This window comes from Aristolochia californica, unplaced genomic scaffold (genome assembly GCF_029961685.1).
Source record: "Aristolochia californica isolate CCGP_79_NKW_82.1479 unplaced genomic scaffold, dmAriCali1.0.hap1 SCAF_2, whole genome shotgun sequence".
Lineage (NCBI taxonomy): Eukaryota > Viridiplantae > Streptophyta > Magnoliopsida > Piperales > Aristolochiaceae > Aristolochia > Aristolochia californica.
In genome coordinates this window covers 5896734-5910649 of record NW_027181881.1, presented here as the reverse complement: position 1 = coordinate 5910649, position 13916 = coordinate 5896734, and the positions used below count along the sequence as shown (strand labels likewise).

At 38.0% G+C, this 13916-nt stretch overlaps 2 protein-coding genes across 2 annotated transcripts; both read right to left on the bottom strand.

Moving 5' to 3' along the window:
- Positions 1–979: 979 nt before the first annotated feature.
- On the bottom strand, positions 980–3676 carry LOC137955838 (heavy metal-associated isoprenylated plant protein 33). The gene is made up of 3 exons (XM_068803007.1): positions 3314–3676; positions 3098–3173; positions 980–2669 (listed from the first exon to the last, which is right to left on the bottom strand). Exons 1-3 carry the CDS (start codon positions 3350–3352, stop codon positions 1396–1398), a joined length of 1389 nt encoding a protein of 462 aa, XP_068659108.1. The 5' UTR covers positions 3353–3676; the 3' UTR covers positions 980–1395.
- Positions 3677–7045: 3369 nt separating this feature from the next.
- On the bottom strand, positions 7046–12437 carry LOC137957311 (probable E3 ubiquitin-protein ligase LUL4). The gene is made up of 3 exons (XM_068805066.1): positions 11612–12437; positions 8012–8504; positions 7046–7447 (listed from the first exon to the last, which is right to left on the bottom strand). The coding sequence occupies exons 1-3, from the start codon at positions 12142–12144 to the stop codon at positions 7334–7336; spliced, it is 1140 nt and encodes a 379-aa protein (XP_068661167.1). The 5' UTR covers positions 12145–12437; the 3' UTR covers positions 7046–7333.
- Between the last annotated feature and the right edge of the window lie 1479 nt (positions 12438–13916).

Sequence of the window (13916 nt, the reverse complement as noted above, 5' to 3'; positions counted from 1 at the left end):
ACTCTTTCTTCTCATTCAATAATGCATTCACGGTGGCATAATCAGAGAAAAATCCTGGGCCGGACAAGCTGTAGCTTCACGGGGAATCACAGAAGAGGATCACGGGATTACTGAAAAGATTAAACAACTAAAAAAATCTAAAAAAGCTGATTCCATGCGTCTGGAGTTAAGCTTCATTTTGGCTGTTCATCCCTAAAGCCTTAATTGTTTTTTTTTTTTTTTCCCTGATGGCAACTACTGTTTTAAGCTTTCATGACGGTCACTCAGCATTTGCCAGAAAGCTGTGACTACTCCACTACCAAATGGTGGAGGTATTATTTGCCAGAAAGCCCTCTTCTCGATTATTCAGGCATTTTTGTTGTATTTAGAGAGAGGAGAGAACCTATTCCTTGTCCCGTAAACAAGAATTCATGGTTCAGACCAAAAAAGGAGCAGAGAGCAGAATGAGTGAAATCTGAGGGTCTGAAAGAGAGAAAAAGGGTAGGAGAAGAAGAAAAGCAAAAGTGTTATGATTGTCATTGATTCTACTACGCCTGCTGGTTGCTTCCCTCATCAAATCCCAGGATTTTCTCCCTAACAAGGGGGGTCGAAATTATGAGTTAGAAACGAATAATGAGAGGGAGGTCTCGTGAGGTTTTATGTGGTTTTGCGCCGACGCCCATCCCTATGCACTCCCATGTGATTCCCTCTTAACATTCATTCTCCCCGTTTTTTAAATAATATTTCCGTCTTTGACTTTATGACCAAAGTTTTATTAAAAAAAAAAAAAAAAAAAAAAGTGGAATCATGAATAAGGAAGGGTTGGGCCCACAGGATAAGATGGGACCCTGTGGGGATGGGCCCACACGAAGGAATTTTATTAGGTATCATTTGAGGGTGACATGAGCAATTATTTTAGTAAAAATGAGGGGTTTGATGCTGGTCTGAACTGCTCTTCAAATAATTTGAGGTTTAAGCAATCAAGAAATTGAAGCAAGAATTGGAAGAAAAGAGAATTGTTGCCATTTCTTATTTCCAGTTTATAAACACATATTGACACATCTGATAAAAAACAAGAAAAAAACCTCTCAGTACATTGTCTTCACATCATAAGAAGAACCCATAAACCCTAAACCCTAATATTTTTTTTTAATAGATCTATATTCCAATATATATATATATATATATAAAGAGAGATTTATATAATAATATCAACTATTTGACTTAAAAGAGGGGAAAAACAGAAAAATAAAAGGGAAGAAAGGCTAAGAATTAACACATTTTCCAAGTATAAACCACAGATTTTGCATAAACCCCACCTTTTTTCTCTCTCTCTCTCCTTAGTCACTGATCACCGTTCCAAAACAAACCCCTACACACCAAAAGCAACACAAACGGACGGGGAGAATATTCCGATCACATCACGGAACAGCTGCTGGTGTTCTCGTCACTGAAGAAGTGGGCGTACTCCGGGGCCGCCGCCGGGTGATACTGCGGGGGCATGTACGGCGCGTAGGCTACCGCCGGTGGCGGCCGAGCATACGTCATCTGTTGAAACCGCTCCCCTCCGTTCTGTCTTTGCTGCTGCATCATCATTGCCGCCAAGTACTGCTGGTGGTAGGGGTTGCCTGCCATTATCTCCGGCCCTGCACCCTGAAAGTACCCACCCGCGTTCATCGGTAATCCTTGAACGGCCGGAATATTCTGTTGGAGTGGCATGTTTCCGTGCACCATTTGGGCCATTTGGGCCATTGGAGCTGCGCTACCCCTCAAATCCATCTCGTGAAACCCTTGACCCATATCTTTGGGTGGCCCACCGCCCTTCTTAACACCTCCTTGGGGATTGTTGTTCCCACCGCCACCGCCACCGCCATTGGGCACGGTAGGGGGGTTCTTGTTATTTCCGCCTCCATTTTTACCGCCGTTTTTGCCACCGCCCCCACCTTGGTTCTGATTCTGGTTCTGGTTCTGGTTCTGATTAGGATTCTGGTTTGGCTGCGGATTTCCTCCACCTTTCTTTCCGCCGCTACCGTTCTTACCGTCGTTGTTGTTTGCACCCTTAATAGGCACTTGCACGGGCTTGTTGCCATTACCATTCCCACCGCCACCGCCTTTCTTGTCATTTACAGGAAGCATGGCATGGGGATTCATGAGAGGCATACCCGGACCGGGGCCGTTCATGGGCTTCATCTTGTTATCTTTCAACTTCATGACCTCCTCTTCTTCATCAAAGTCGTCATCAAAATCATCATCTAGGTCCTCATCATCGAAGTCATCAAACTCATCGCTTAGATATTCATCTTCTGGCAAATTGAACTTGACTGATTTTTGGTCTTTGAAAGGAAGCTTCAGGTCTTTGAATTGGGGAAGCTTCATATCTTTCAACCCCTTCATCTGATGCAGCTGTTGTGGCTGTTGTGGCAGCAGCTGCTGGGGGACCTTCTGGTCTTTACCACCCTTTTGAGATTTAGCATCCTTTAGACCTTTGTTATCGATTTGCATGTTCTGAAACTGTTTGCCGAGCTGACCGATGTTATTGAAGTTGTTGTTGTGGTTGCCACCCTTCCCGGAAGACCACAGCTCTGCATGTTTGCCGGATTTTGCGAGCTTCTTTATGAGAGTAGCTGGATCAACATTGCCCGAAACAGTCACCTTCCCCTGTTCTGCATCTATTGAGGTTGTGTAGACACCTAAAGACAGTGCCACCAAAGGGAGTATCAGTGAGATGACGAAAAGGCTGAAAACTACCCATTGACGAATGCTGAAATTTATAGACCATTTCAAGACTCTTGCAGAGAAAATCCTTGGATAGGAAAATCTGAAAACCGTGAAGTGAAAACTACAGAAGACGGCCAGGAAAAAAAAAAAAAAAAAGTAGCAGAAACTTCAAAAAGTGCAGATATCGACCAATCACCTACCAATTTGTCGAAAAAACCAGTAGCCTAGGAATAGAAAAAGTGATATGTCACGTTAAAAAAAACGTAAATTTACTTGCATATATGTGAATCTTTTGCCATATGAAGCAGATCTGACTTCTAAAAAGCTAGAAATTTTTAACCGGCAGTCATTTGAAGAATGAAAACCAGAAGAGTGAAATACAAGTGAAAGGAGGGGATACCTTCAATTTTCTGGAGCAGTTTCTTCACCTTATGCTTGCATCCATCACAGTGTATGTTCACTTTAAGAACGCAGGTCTGCAAATCGAAGAAACGCAAGGAAATAAAGAAAAAAACAACAAAGAGGAAACAAAAACACAAGCTCCCGTCACTTGCGGAAACGAATGGCATAAAAAAAAAGTGATTTTGAGTTAAGAAGAAGCAAAACTAAAGAGTACCTGGATCTTCAAAAACTTAACATCTTCTTCTTTACTCATTCCGTCCACCGAAGAAGAGTTCCAAAACCAAAGACAAGAAAGAAATAAAAAAGCCAAGAGATTCTGACGGAGAGTCAGAAACGGCACGAAGAAAAGAAGAGAGTGAATGACAGAAGGAGATTTTCTTCTTGGTGGGTTTCCTTCAACCAGAGAGACCAAAAAAGAGAGAGAGAGAGAGAGAGAGAGAGAGAGAGTGAGGTGAAACGGAGAAAAATATGGACAAGAGGGTTTACAGGTTTAGTTTATCGAGTCCAGATATAGAGAAGGAGAAGTGGTGGGTAGACATTAAAATGCCACTACACCATTTCTGGAATGCGTTTCGATCTGAGAGAGAGAGAGACAGAGAGAGAGACAGAGAGGCAGCTGTAACTTCTCCCTTTTGCCCTTTTATTTATGTATTTCCGTTTCGTTTCGGGTTATTTTAATGGAAACAATAAAATTAAATTGGGATCGGCTAGGCTTTAAAGAGAGAGCCGGCGTGAAGCCTCTTAAGCAAATCAAAGTCGATTTAGTTATCAGAAACAATAATAAAAGGGAAATGACTGTGTCAGAATGCCATTAAATGAGCACCGTTAGATGGTGTAGGACTGAACTCCCCTCGTTCCCTTTTTTGTGTGTTTTTTTCCAGATTTACTTTAAAAACCCCCTTTTACCCCCTTCTCACTCTCTGACCCAAACAACAGAGCCCATGAGACAAATGGGCTTCCTTAGCGTTTTACTTTTATATCCCTCACATTTAAAATATTCGTCCTTTACTCCTGGGTCTACGTAAAGCTCGATTCTGAGTTGCAACCGGAGTCAATATAGATAATAAATATTTTTTAATATTTTTTTAAATATGTTTTTATCTAATTATAATTTTCTATTTATTAATATTAATAAAATTAAGTTTAAAATTTAATGATATTAACAAATAATAGTAAGCCTTTAATTAATATTAATTATTTTAATAATATTATTTTATATTATAATTTATTATTGTTGATTAAATAAATAAAAATAATAATAACTACAACATAAGGATGATACAATCTAGTAGCTATGCATTATCAAATGATTCATTGGTGAGAGCCCTCCACCCCTTTTTTTTTCTCCTTGCAAAGCCCCACCATGAGCCATCACCAACATGCATATATAAATAAATATATAAATAAATCATATATTTAATATTAATTTTTTATATTTAGATTAATTATAATATAAATAAAAATTTAATAATTTCCTTACTCTTTTTGTGAAAATTTTATTTATATATGATTATATTTTAATATTTAATATAAAATATAAAAGTATTTTACATTTATAATAAAATTTATTAAATAAAAACATAAAAAATTAATTTTAATATTACTATGTTATATATAATAGGATATTCATGAATTTTGCTATTGATCATTAATAATAATTTATTAAAATTTAATATATAATTAAATTTCTTCGATGAACTTATGCATAAATTGTGATTTTTATTTTTCCTAAAAAAATGATTAATTGATCTTCAAATAAAATGCCTCAAATACTAACTACAAAGAAAAATATTTTTAAATCTCTAGGTAGTTTTTGAGTAAAGTAATAATAAGATTCCAAATTATGATTTTAAAATTTTAAATAGAGAAAAATATTTTTAGTTTTTCCTAGGATACTACTACACATTTCCTACACATGGACACAATAAAGAACAATAGTTTTAAAGGGATTAATTTGAAACAAGAAAATATTTCGTAGGAAACCTGATCTAAACCGAAAAAACGTAGAGAGGTGGGTTTATGAATGAAGTGGAAAAACTCGTAAAAAAAAAAATTAATATCCCTAAAACTCGGAGATTTAGGGCCGGTTTGGAATCCATAAAAAAAAAGAAAAAAAAAAAAGAGAAAATTATTTTCTGTTGTTTTGTAGTAGAGAATCATTGAGAGAAACAAAAAATAAGAGAGAAAATCAATCTCTTAGTTGATAAATTCTCTCAAAAAATGATAAAATTTGGGAAGAACAAAAATTTATAATTTACTATTTTTTCTTTTTATTTTCTCTCCCATATATCGAAACAAGAGAAACTAAAATTTTCTTTTATTTTCTCTCCCATTTTCGATAAACATCTAAACAAGAGAACATAAACCTCTTTTCTTTCCTCTTTTTCTTTGTTCCAAACACAACACTAGAGATGAGTCATATATATATTTGGGAGTGGTTGGGAAGGTTAGGATAAAAGAAAAATGGGACAAAGATTGTGTTGGTTTTTCAACCACGAGTTTCTCCAATAATTGAACTATTCCCTTTCTAATCATTAATATTGTCACGTCTCTCAATCAGTTCATATCACAATTGTCAATCACTTAAGATTGCAGCAAGGATGCCAATTCAAGTTACTCTACTCTGTTTTTAGCCTTTTGGCTTGTCACGCATGTTAAAAGTGTCTTTTTCCCTCTCAAAGATGGTGATCGGGTTGGGGTTGAGACGACAGAGATGAGGTTACAAAGATGGTGATGGCGATTTGGGTGGAAACCAACCACCCTAACCATGTTACCGTATTAGTTGTGATTGATTTATCATACAGTGGCACCATCCAAACAGAGGAGGGTGTGCATGGCCCAGGAGTTCAAATCAATCAAGCTCTTTTACGACTTCATGTGCCAATTTCTTCTTGCCCTGGCACCGTTTTCAACTAGTTAGGTTTGTGGGGAAATGCTCTCTTTCTCTTTTTCTCTCTCCGAAACAAAAGGTGAAACATGAACAGATATTGGGATCAACACTAGAGAGAAAAAGAAGAATTCACAGAGAAACAGCGTCCAAAAGCAGACATGGAGCTATGATTACCCATAAATAAAAGCTCAAAAAGTATGTCATATTCTGTCGTTTTAGAAGATTGAAGTATCCGTGAAGGCGATCATAAATTTGACTGGAGGACCACCTTTCAGAAAATTTCTTCTCGTATGAGAAAACAGAGTAGGTAAGAGACACTTCATCGGTTTTCATCGTCCCCGCCGCGATCAATCACTTCTGAATTTTTCGTCGGAGTAAAAAACAGGAAATAGATAGTTCCATCGACACCACAGTGACATGGCGGTTGACCTCTAAAGCAACAAGATCGACAGCTTCAGCACCCCGGGAAGCCACAGAGTTGTCGTGTTCCAAATTGGGTGGCGATGGGCGAAGTCGATGAGAATTGAAGCCACTGGTTATCCATTTTGGAGTTCTCGAAAATGACGGTCGGCGATGTCCATCCCTGCTTTTGTCAAGCCGGATTTGTAGCAGACGATGGCGATGATGCTTCATCGAACACTACAAAATATCATACAGACTGATACTGCCCTTTTACTTTCTCAGACTTATTTGTGTCTTCTCCTTTTCAAACAAGGCGCTTAGAATTTCTTCTTTTTTTTCTTTGGGATGTAAAAAAGTATTCAACTAATGATTATGAAGACCCACTTTTGTGATCATTCAACCAAAGAGATCATGTGCTTCAAGGGGTTTACTGTGTTGGTTCCGACAAAAGCAAAGATTCCAGCTTGGACACAGTTGGGAGAGATACCTTACCGACTTCTCTAGCAACAGCACTGCTGCGAGAGACAGCTTCTCCTTTAGATTCTGACATCGTTACTTGCCATATAAAGAGACCACGAATTACAGGTCGAACCGAACTTTAATCCTCCAACAAGGGGCTCCCTTTTGGTCTCTGCAGGTCAAGAGTCACAGAGAGACACAAACATTAAGCCACTCATCATTCCTGAGACTATTTTGATAACACTTTTTACCATGTCCAAATTGGGTTGCAGGTGAAGATGAACTAGGGACTACAGCCATCCTTGCAAAGATAGGGTCTGACACTGTTAATATACATACACATTCACATAAAACTATACAACAAAAATTCAACACCATAAGGTGTAAGTATGAAAATAAATAAAGATTTAAAAAATCATATTGTGCATGGGTGACAGGTTGAACCTGTATTACTACTATACCAAAATCTGAACATACTAATTCTCACTGCTCATCCTTCTTCACCTTGATTTCAATGAGTTGCTCAACAGGCTGCCTACATATGGGACATTTATTTGACTGAAACCTCAGTATTTTTGCACACTCACTGCACATACACTGAAACATTGGAATTTAAGAATCAGTGATATAAAGAAAGGAAACAAAACTAATAGAATTCGATTGATCATCCCAAAGTAAACTCAACAAGATAAATTATCTGCGGCACCCAAGGAGCATATAAACTACCACTAAATCTCTATTATACCTCAGTGGTCTATCCACATAAACCAGATCAATGTCATCGTAACCTGAACCCGTCAAAAGGCCTTAGCTTTCTTTTTCTTTTTAATGTTACTTTGACAGACTTTAGTTAAAAGTTGCAAATTGACAACTACTCCTTAATTATTGATATTTTCACTCTATGAATTCATGATGGCTTTTGATTAGCTGACCACCACATCTCACATAGGATCCTCTTAAGATGATATGCCTGCTGAAATCCTCTTCCCTTTTACTTTTTTCTATGTTTATTTGTATACATAAGATCTGAGATCTTTATACTCTGTATCACAATTAGGAATTAGCTTGCTTATCGATATCAAAGACTTGAGTGATCAGCAACAGAAGAAAAAGACAACACAAGTAAATAGAACAAAGAAGAACTGTTTTGCTGGCTCTTACCATATGTCTGCAGGGTAACACAGCCGTGTCTTTTGGTTCAGACATGCAAATAACACATTCTTTTCCAGAACCATTATCATCAAATTCCTCTTCTGTTGAGTTGCCAATACCAAAAATCTCACGTAACTCATAACGGATCCCATCAACCCACAGTATCTGCTTGACTACCTTCACTTGGAAATGTTCATCATTCCTCTTCTCAAGGATTGCCTGAGTGATCTGAGCACTACCAGAAGTAGATTGAGGCTCACCGAACTGTCCATCTTCAGGACTCGGTGCTTGAGCAGAGATTACAAGTGGGTATGCATCTTCTTCTAATGGTTTTGACAGCTGGTCCAACGCAAAGAAGCCAAAATCTATTCCAGTTCCAGAAGGTTGGCGGAATTTCTGCCCTGATCCTTTCTGAAAAGGTACACTCACTGGAACAATATCAAGGTAAAGAGGAGAGAAGCTACAATTTTCACCTTCCTTTGCAAAGTAGTAGACTGTAATACTGGAAGAAAGAAAAGAACAAAACAGTTTAAAAAAGAAGTACCGGACACAAATGAAAAGACTAATTTATGAAGACCAATGATTACTACAATCTCTTCTCTTGTTGTAGGTCACTTTGTTTTGTATTTTTGTGTCAACAGGCAGCTAATTACAATAATCAGGATATCAAAAGACAGAGACGAGAAATACAGAAACAAGGGGCTCAAGTATCAAGTCAAAATACATGATACAAACAGTTTCTAACATTGTCCAGTGCAGGCATCTAGTCACAGTTTTATAATCACAGTTCATAATAGGCATTGAAATGTTGATTTAACAAAAGGTTTACAATTTAAAAACAGTACATCAAAAGTTCCCTGACTAGCAGAAGACAGTTAACTTCTGCCAACTAAAAGATAGTACCTATTTCTAATTTCACTGCAATTAATGTGATAGTAATGGAATTCAACGAGTAAATTTAAGCTCCTTCAAAGGTTTGTATGCAGAAAAATTTACATATCTTGGAAGAAACAAAGTTAAATCCTTTTCTTCTTGGGATGAACCCACTTCAATGAACAATTTCACTTGAAACAATCAAATTCAGAAATCCCCATAAGTTGGCTTATGCATTTTGACTAAATCAAGACATCTCTGCCTCATCCATTAATCAAATATCTGTGTCTCACATCTGGAGTTGCATAGACGATACGTATACTAATGATTTACTCCATCGGTCAGCATTTTATGGTATCTAGGCTTCTACCTTGTTCCCAAACTTTCCTCTCTTTACTGAAATTACCAAGTTTTGAAAAAGTTAAAAGAAAGAAACTCCCCAGTAAGGTAAAAAGTAAGTTTTTTCTTTTTGAAATTGAGAAAGTGTTATTTCAATGGTTTAGAACCTAGAGGGAAGCATTTCTATAATAACAAATGTATGTGAAACACAAGGACTCCATGAGTAAATACATGTTCAAAAGTGGATATTACACCTCTTGCCTAAACTCCAGGGTTTAGGTAGGGGACATAATTTGAACTCAGTAATATCCACCAATAAGAGATAAATTGTACCTTTATGCTCTACTCCTCTACATGTTCATAGATAAGTGCATCAGTCTACACAAAAGAACCAAGCATTTGTAACTGTCCATCAAGAACTTGCCACAAAACATTGCATTAAGATTTTTTTGTTTTTGTTTTTTAAGCAAGAGAAAAAGGAAATTTAATAAAGCTAATAAAGAGAGTCCATTAGCATGTCTCCTACATGCTCAATATATATATTTTTCAATGCATTGAGATTTCCTTCAATTTAATAATGAGTAATGCAGCAAACAAGAGAGGCCAAGCTTCAGCTCACAGAAGACAGTGGAAGAAAGTCCCCCACCCTTCATTCTTTGTATTCAGACACAATTCCACATGTTGTAGAAATTCTAACATGTTAATACAGATTTATGAAATCTAGTATGTGATACTATTTTTTTGTCATGGCCTGGCTATTCTCATACTGTATTTCCTGCTTCCATTTCCCATTTGGGTTATCGACTTTCCCCTCACTCAGCTAGCTATTGCTATTTATGACAAAAAAAAATCATATAATTTTCTTCAAACAAAAAAACAAAAAATATCTCTGCTCTTGTGTTTTATTTACAGCTAAAGATATCTAACACTCCAGCAAATATACCTTCCAAAACGCCAGAAGCACCAAGTTTAGGACTTGTATGTTTTTTTTTTTTTTTTTTTTGCCTAAAAACAAAACATACGAGTCCTAAAAACGAGGGCATGCTTAAACCACTTTCAACTGCAACCAGGTTATTACAGCATTCAGTTTGAAATTACTGCAGATAGAAGCAGAGTTAACCAAGGCGCAGATGCTAAGCATTCAACACAGGAAACCAACTTAAACTTTAATACACTACCCCAAAATTGACCATGTCTAAGCTACCTCACATGCAAAGGTTTAATAATGCCGTACTGGATTAGGACATAAATGGCAAAACTTTGAGATAAATACTAAAGAAATGGCAAAAATTAAATCAAAAGTTTCTGTTCTGCCCTTAACGTACTACATCCTTGAATTATCCTTCTTCAAGTAGTTCTCAAAAGTTCCAAGCATGCGCTTTTGGCCTCCTCTATTTGTTCTCAGTCCCTCAACTGATAACGACAAGACCCCCTTCCTGGTGCATAATAGGCTTCAACAAAGGTACACCATTTCACACAACTCTCTCAATTTTATTCTGTTTGTTATACTGCAAACTATTGTCCATGACACCCATTTCTAGTCTTATTCTTTTCTAGTCATATATCCATATTTTCTTCCACCACCTTCATTTTCTCCAATTCATTCCAATAATATAGCACCATAGACCATGACCTTCAGCTTTCATCCTTCTCAGCATTTGTCAATCAAAAAGCTCGAAATGCCAATCTCCACCAATGTCATTCCACATTTGAACTAACTTCCTATTCGATCACCACCTCTTATACAATAGAGCCTAGAAAGCAAAAGAATATCCTGTCAGAGAAGGTCGCTTGTCTCAGTGTAACATGACCTTCAATCTATATTCTCTTGTTTTTCAGTCAATATGTATATTGGTCAATCTAGAAAGATTCATATGTCTCTATTTTGTTCAAAACCTTGGCATAGTTCTTCTCTTAGACAAGGTTAACCAACAGATTTTTTCCTTTTTCTACTAATCAGCAGATTTCTCACCTTTAGCACAGAACCTATTCAAGCAAAACAAAGAAAAGAACAACTCACCAAACAACACCCATAAAACCAAATGGGGAAAAAAGGATAGCAGACTTTGTTCTCATTGCAATTAACTTAAATAAATATCCAACAGAAGGTGAACAATACCTACAACCAAAATTCATACACATACCGGGGCACACCAAGAACCCAGTAAATCATAGGGAAAAAACATAAGGAAGCAATTCTAACCAGAGGGATAACACAGGGAGGCAATTCCAACGGTACTATATAAGGTTCGGATAATACATCCTAGTCATCCAGATCATCCGAGATCTAGCAGGGACAAAACCTAGTCCAAAATCTCCACCAAAGCAATCAATCGAGTTTGAAAAAAACAATTAATAGATGTGAAAGTAATAACATCAACAAGAGACAGCTCATACCTCCCATCCACTACCGCATCGAAAGTGAACGACACCAGATGGTAATCCGGGTTCTCGTCATCCACTTCCATCCGAATCGTCTCTTTACGGACGTTAATAACGTTTTTCACCTTTGTGGCCCTGTTATGCTCCACATATGGGGCAGGAGGCTGCGGCGGAATGACAGGCCAAGGGGAGGAAGAAGACGGCCGAAACTGAACCCAACCGCTACCAGTCTGATTAGCGTAATAAGGGTAGTTGAACTGGCCCGTAGGGGGGCCATCATACCTATAAGCACCCCCATAAGAGCCAGGATACTGTGAGCCAAACGGCGCAGGCGGCACAGGAAAAGGGTAGCGAGGTGAAGGATAAGGCGCATTCGCCGCGAAGACGTAATTGGGAGGAGGGGGAGGTGGCGGTGGCTGGGGAGCTAGTGGAGGTGCTGGTGGCGGCGGAAGAAGTGAGGGGGTTGTTGATGACGAGGAAATGAGTTGAGGAGGGTAGCTTTGGGGTCGTTGATCATGTCTTCTTCTATGGCTCACGGATTGACCCATGTCTTACAGAGAGAAGAAGAAGAAGCAGGTCATAAAAGTACAAAAGATTAAGATTCAGGAGAGGCGACCCAGAGAAGAAACGTAGCAGGGCATTTGGTAGAAGAGAGCAGGAGAGCCATTTTAGACTTTTGGTTGGAGCGACGGTTTCTTCCTTTGACAACAGGAATAACAAAGCGTCATCTCAGATTTGTCGGGCCACAGAGAAGTGGAACTTCCAGAAGATCTGATCCACCGCGTACGCCACGTGGTCGTCTACTGATATTCCCGTACAAATCTACCGATCGATCCGGATATTGTACACCTTCGCAGAAGCCGAGCGAGTGGCTTCTCTCCGTGACTCCGCTTGGCATCCATCCACCTTTGCCCCAATCTTTTCTGAGTCTCAATAGTGCATCATCCTACTTGGGTTTTCCATTCCAAAGCTTAATCGACTATTATAGCCTTATAATAATACGAACACACAAAAAAGGAAAAGCCTTCTCTTCTCTCTTCTCTCTTCTCTCTTTTGTAGTTGTCAATCTCCAATTATCCATTCTGTTTCATTTTTAGTTTTCAATCATCTTCTCCTTTCTGTTATGAAATACTGTAAAGCCACTAACCTTGTGTATAGTTAGTAAAAACGTTTTCTCTCTTATCTCCATTAATACAATGAGCAACATCTACAGTAAAGTTCATTGCGGAAGGTAATGGGTCAACATCTTTTTCTCTCTTCTTTTTCTTTAGTTATATCTACTGTCTTCCATGCTTTTCACCTAAAAAGACGGCGACATATCATTTGAAGTAAGTTGGTAGTGGCAATTCTGAGATCATTGTTCTAAGCAATTCTATTTTATTCCTGAAGAATGCAAAAGAGGCGGCGGTTTATTTCGATTGCAATTTCGATGTCGATCACGAAAGTGCAAACGCAATCATTCTTCGCTCCCTCGTCTTTATTCCTGGGCGTGATTTTCACAGCATAGACATGTAGGTTGTCGCCATTTCTCGTCTATACTACCCTTCTTTTGGGGGCAGAAGGAAACCAGGTTGAGAAAATGCTCAGAGCATCTAAAGAAATAAAGCAGATGAAAGATTCATTGATTCATAACTTGCTAATCGTTCCCCTCTTGTAGTTCTGTCTTGCTGCTTAAATTGATCAATAAACACAAATGACAGAAAATGAAATTAGAAAATAACAGGAATCCCTGTAGCACCTATGCTTTGAGTTCATCAATCCATTATGACCAACATTCATACAATCCAACTAGTTACGAGAAAGCTCATTACCCGAGCGCTGGGTTTATGATTTTTATTGTTGCAGAAATTGCACGAGCAAGAAGAACCAAAAGACCAATTTACATATTGGGAATGCAGAAAATGCAGTTTTATCGATCCATCCGAGAATTTAGCAAAGAAATGAAGACACAGACATACAGTCAAGTCACCGCCCGAAGTTTTCTTCACATTGAGCATGAAAGCAGCATTCAACGCTTTCGTAATTACCCGAGGTCGCCGCCCATGGAAGCACATGGCCGCCGGATTACCGGCAATTGGAGAATCGGTGAACGCATCAATCTGACATTGAAAGTGAAGTAATTCAGGAAAAGCAATCCAAGCGTACAAATGGAAAGATGAATGTAACTTCTTTCAAATAAGGCATCAACACTGATCCTAGAGTTTTGAAATTTGGTGAGTTCTTCAAAAACTCAAAATAAAATAAAAAGACAAAAGCAAAATAAGAAAAATTTAATATTATTTTTAATAAATATAAATTTTAGAAATTAAATATCATACTA

Coding starts and splice junctions, on each gene's coding strand:
- LOC137957311 (XM_068805066.1), bottom strand. CDS start 12,144: ATGGGTCAATCCGTGAGCCATAGAAGAAGACATGATCAACGACCCCAA. Junction 8,505..11,611: donor GATGCGGTAGTGGATGGGAG/GTATGAGCTGTC, acceptor TCTTTCTTCCAG/TATTACAGTCTACTACTTTG. Junction 7,448..8,011: donor TGTTACCCTGCAGACATATG/GTAAGAGCCAGC, acceptor CCAATGTTTCAG/TGTATGTGCAGTGAGTGTGC.
- LOC137955838 (XM_068803007.1), bottom strand. CDS start 3,352: ATGAGTAAAGAAGAAGATGTTAAGTTTTTGAAGATCCAG. Junction 3,174..3,313: donor TTAAGTTTTTGAAGATCCAG/GTACTCTTTAGT, acceptor TTCGATTTGCAG/ACCTGCGTTCTTAAAGTGAA. Junction 2,670..3,097: donor ACTGCTCCAGAAAATTGAAG/GTATCCCCTCCT, acceptor CACTGTCTTTAG/GTGTCTACACAACCTCAATA.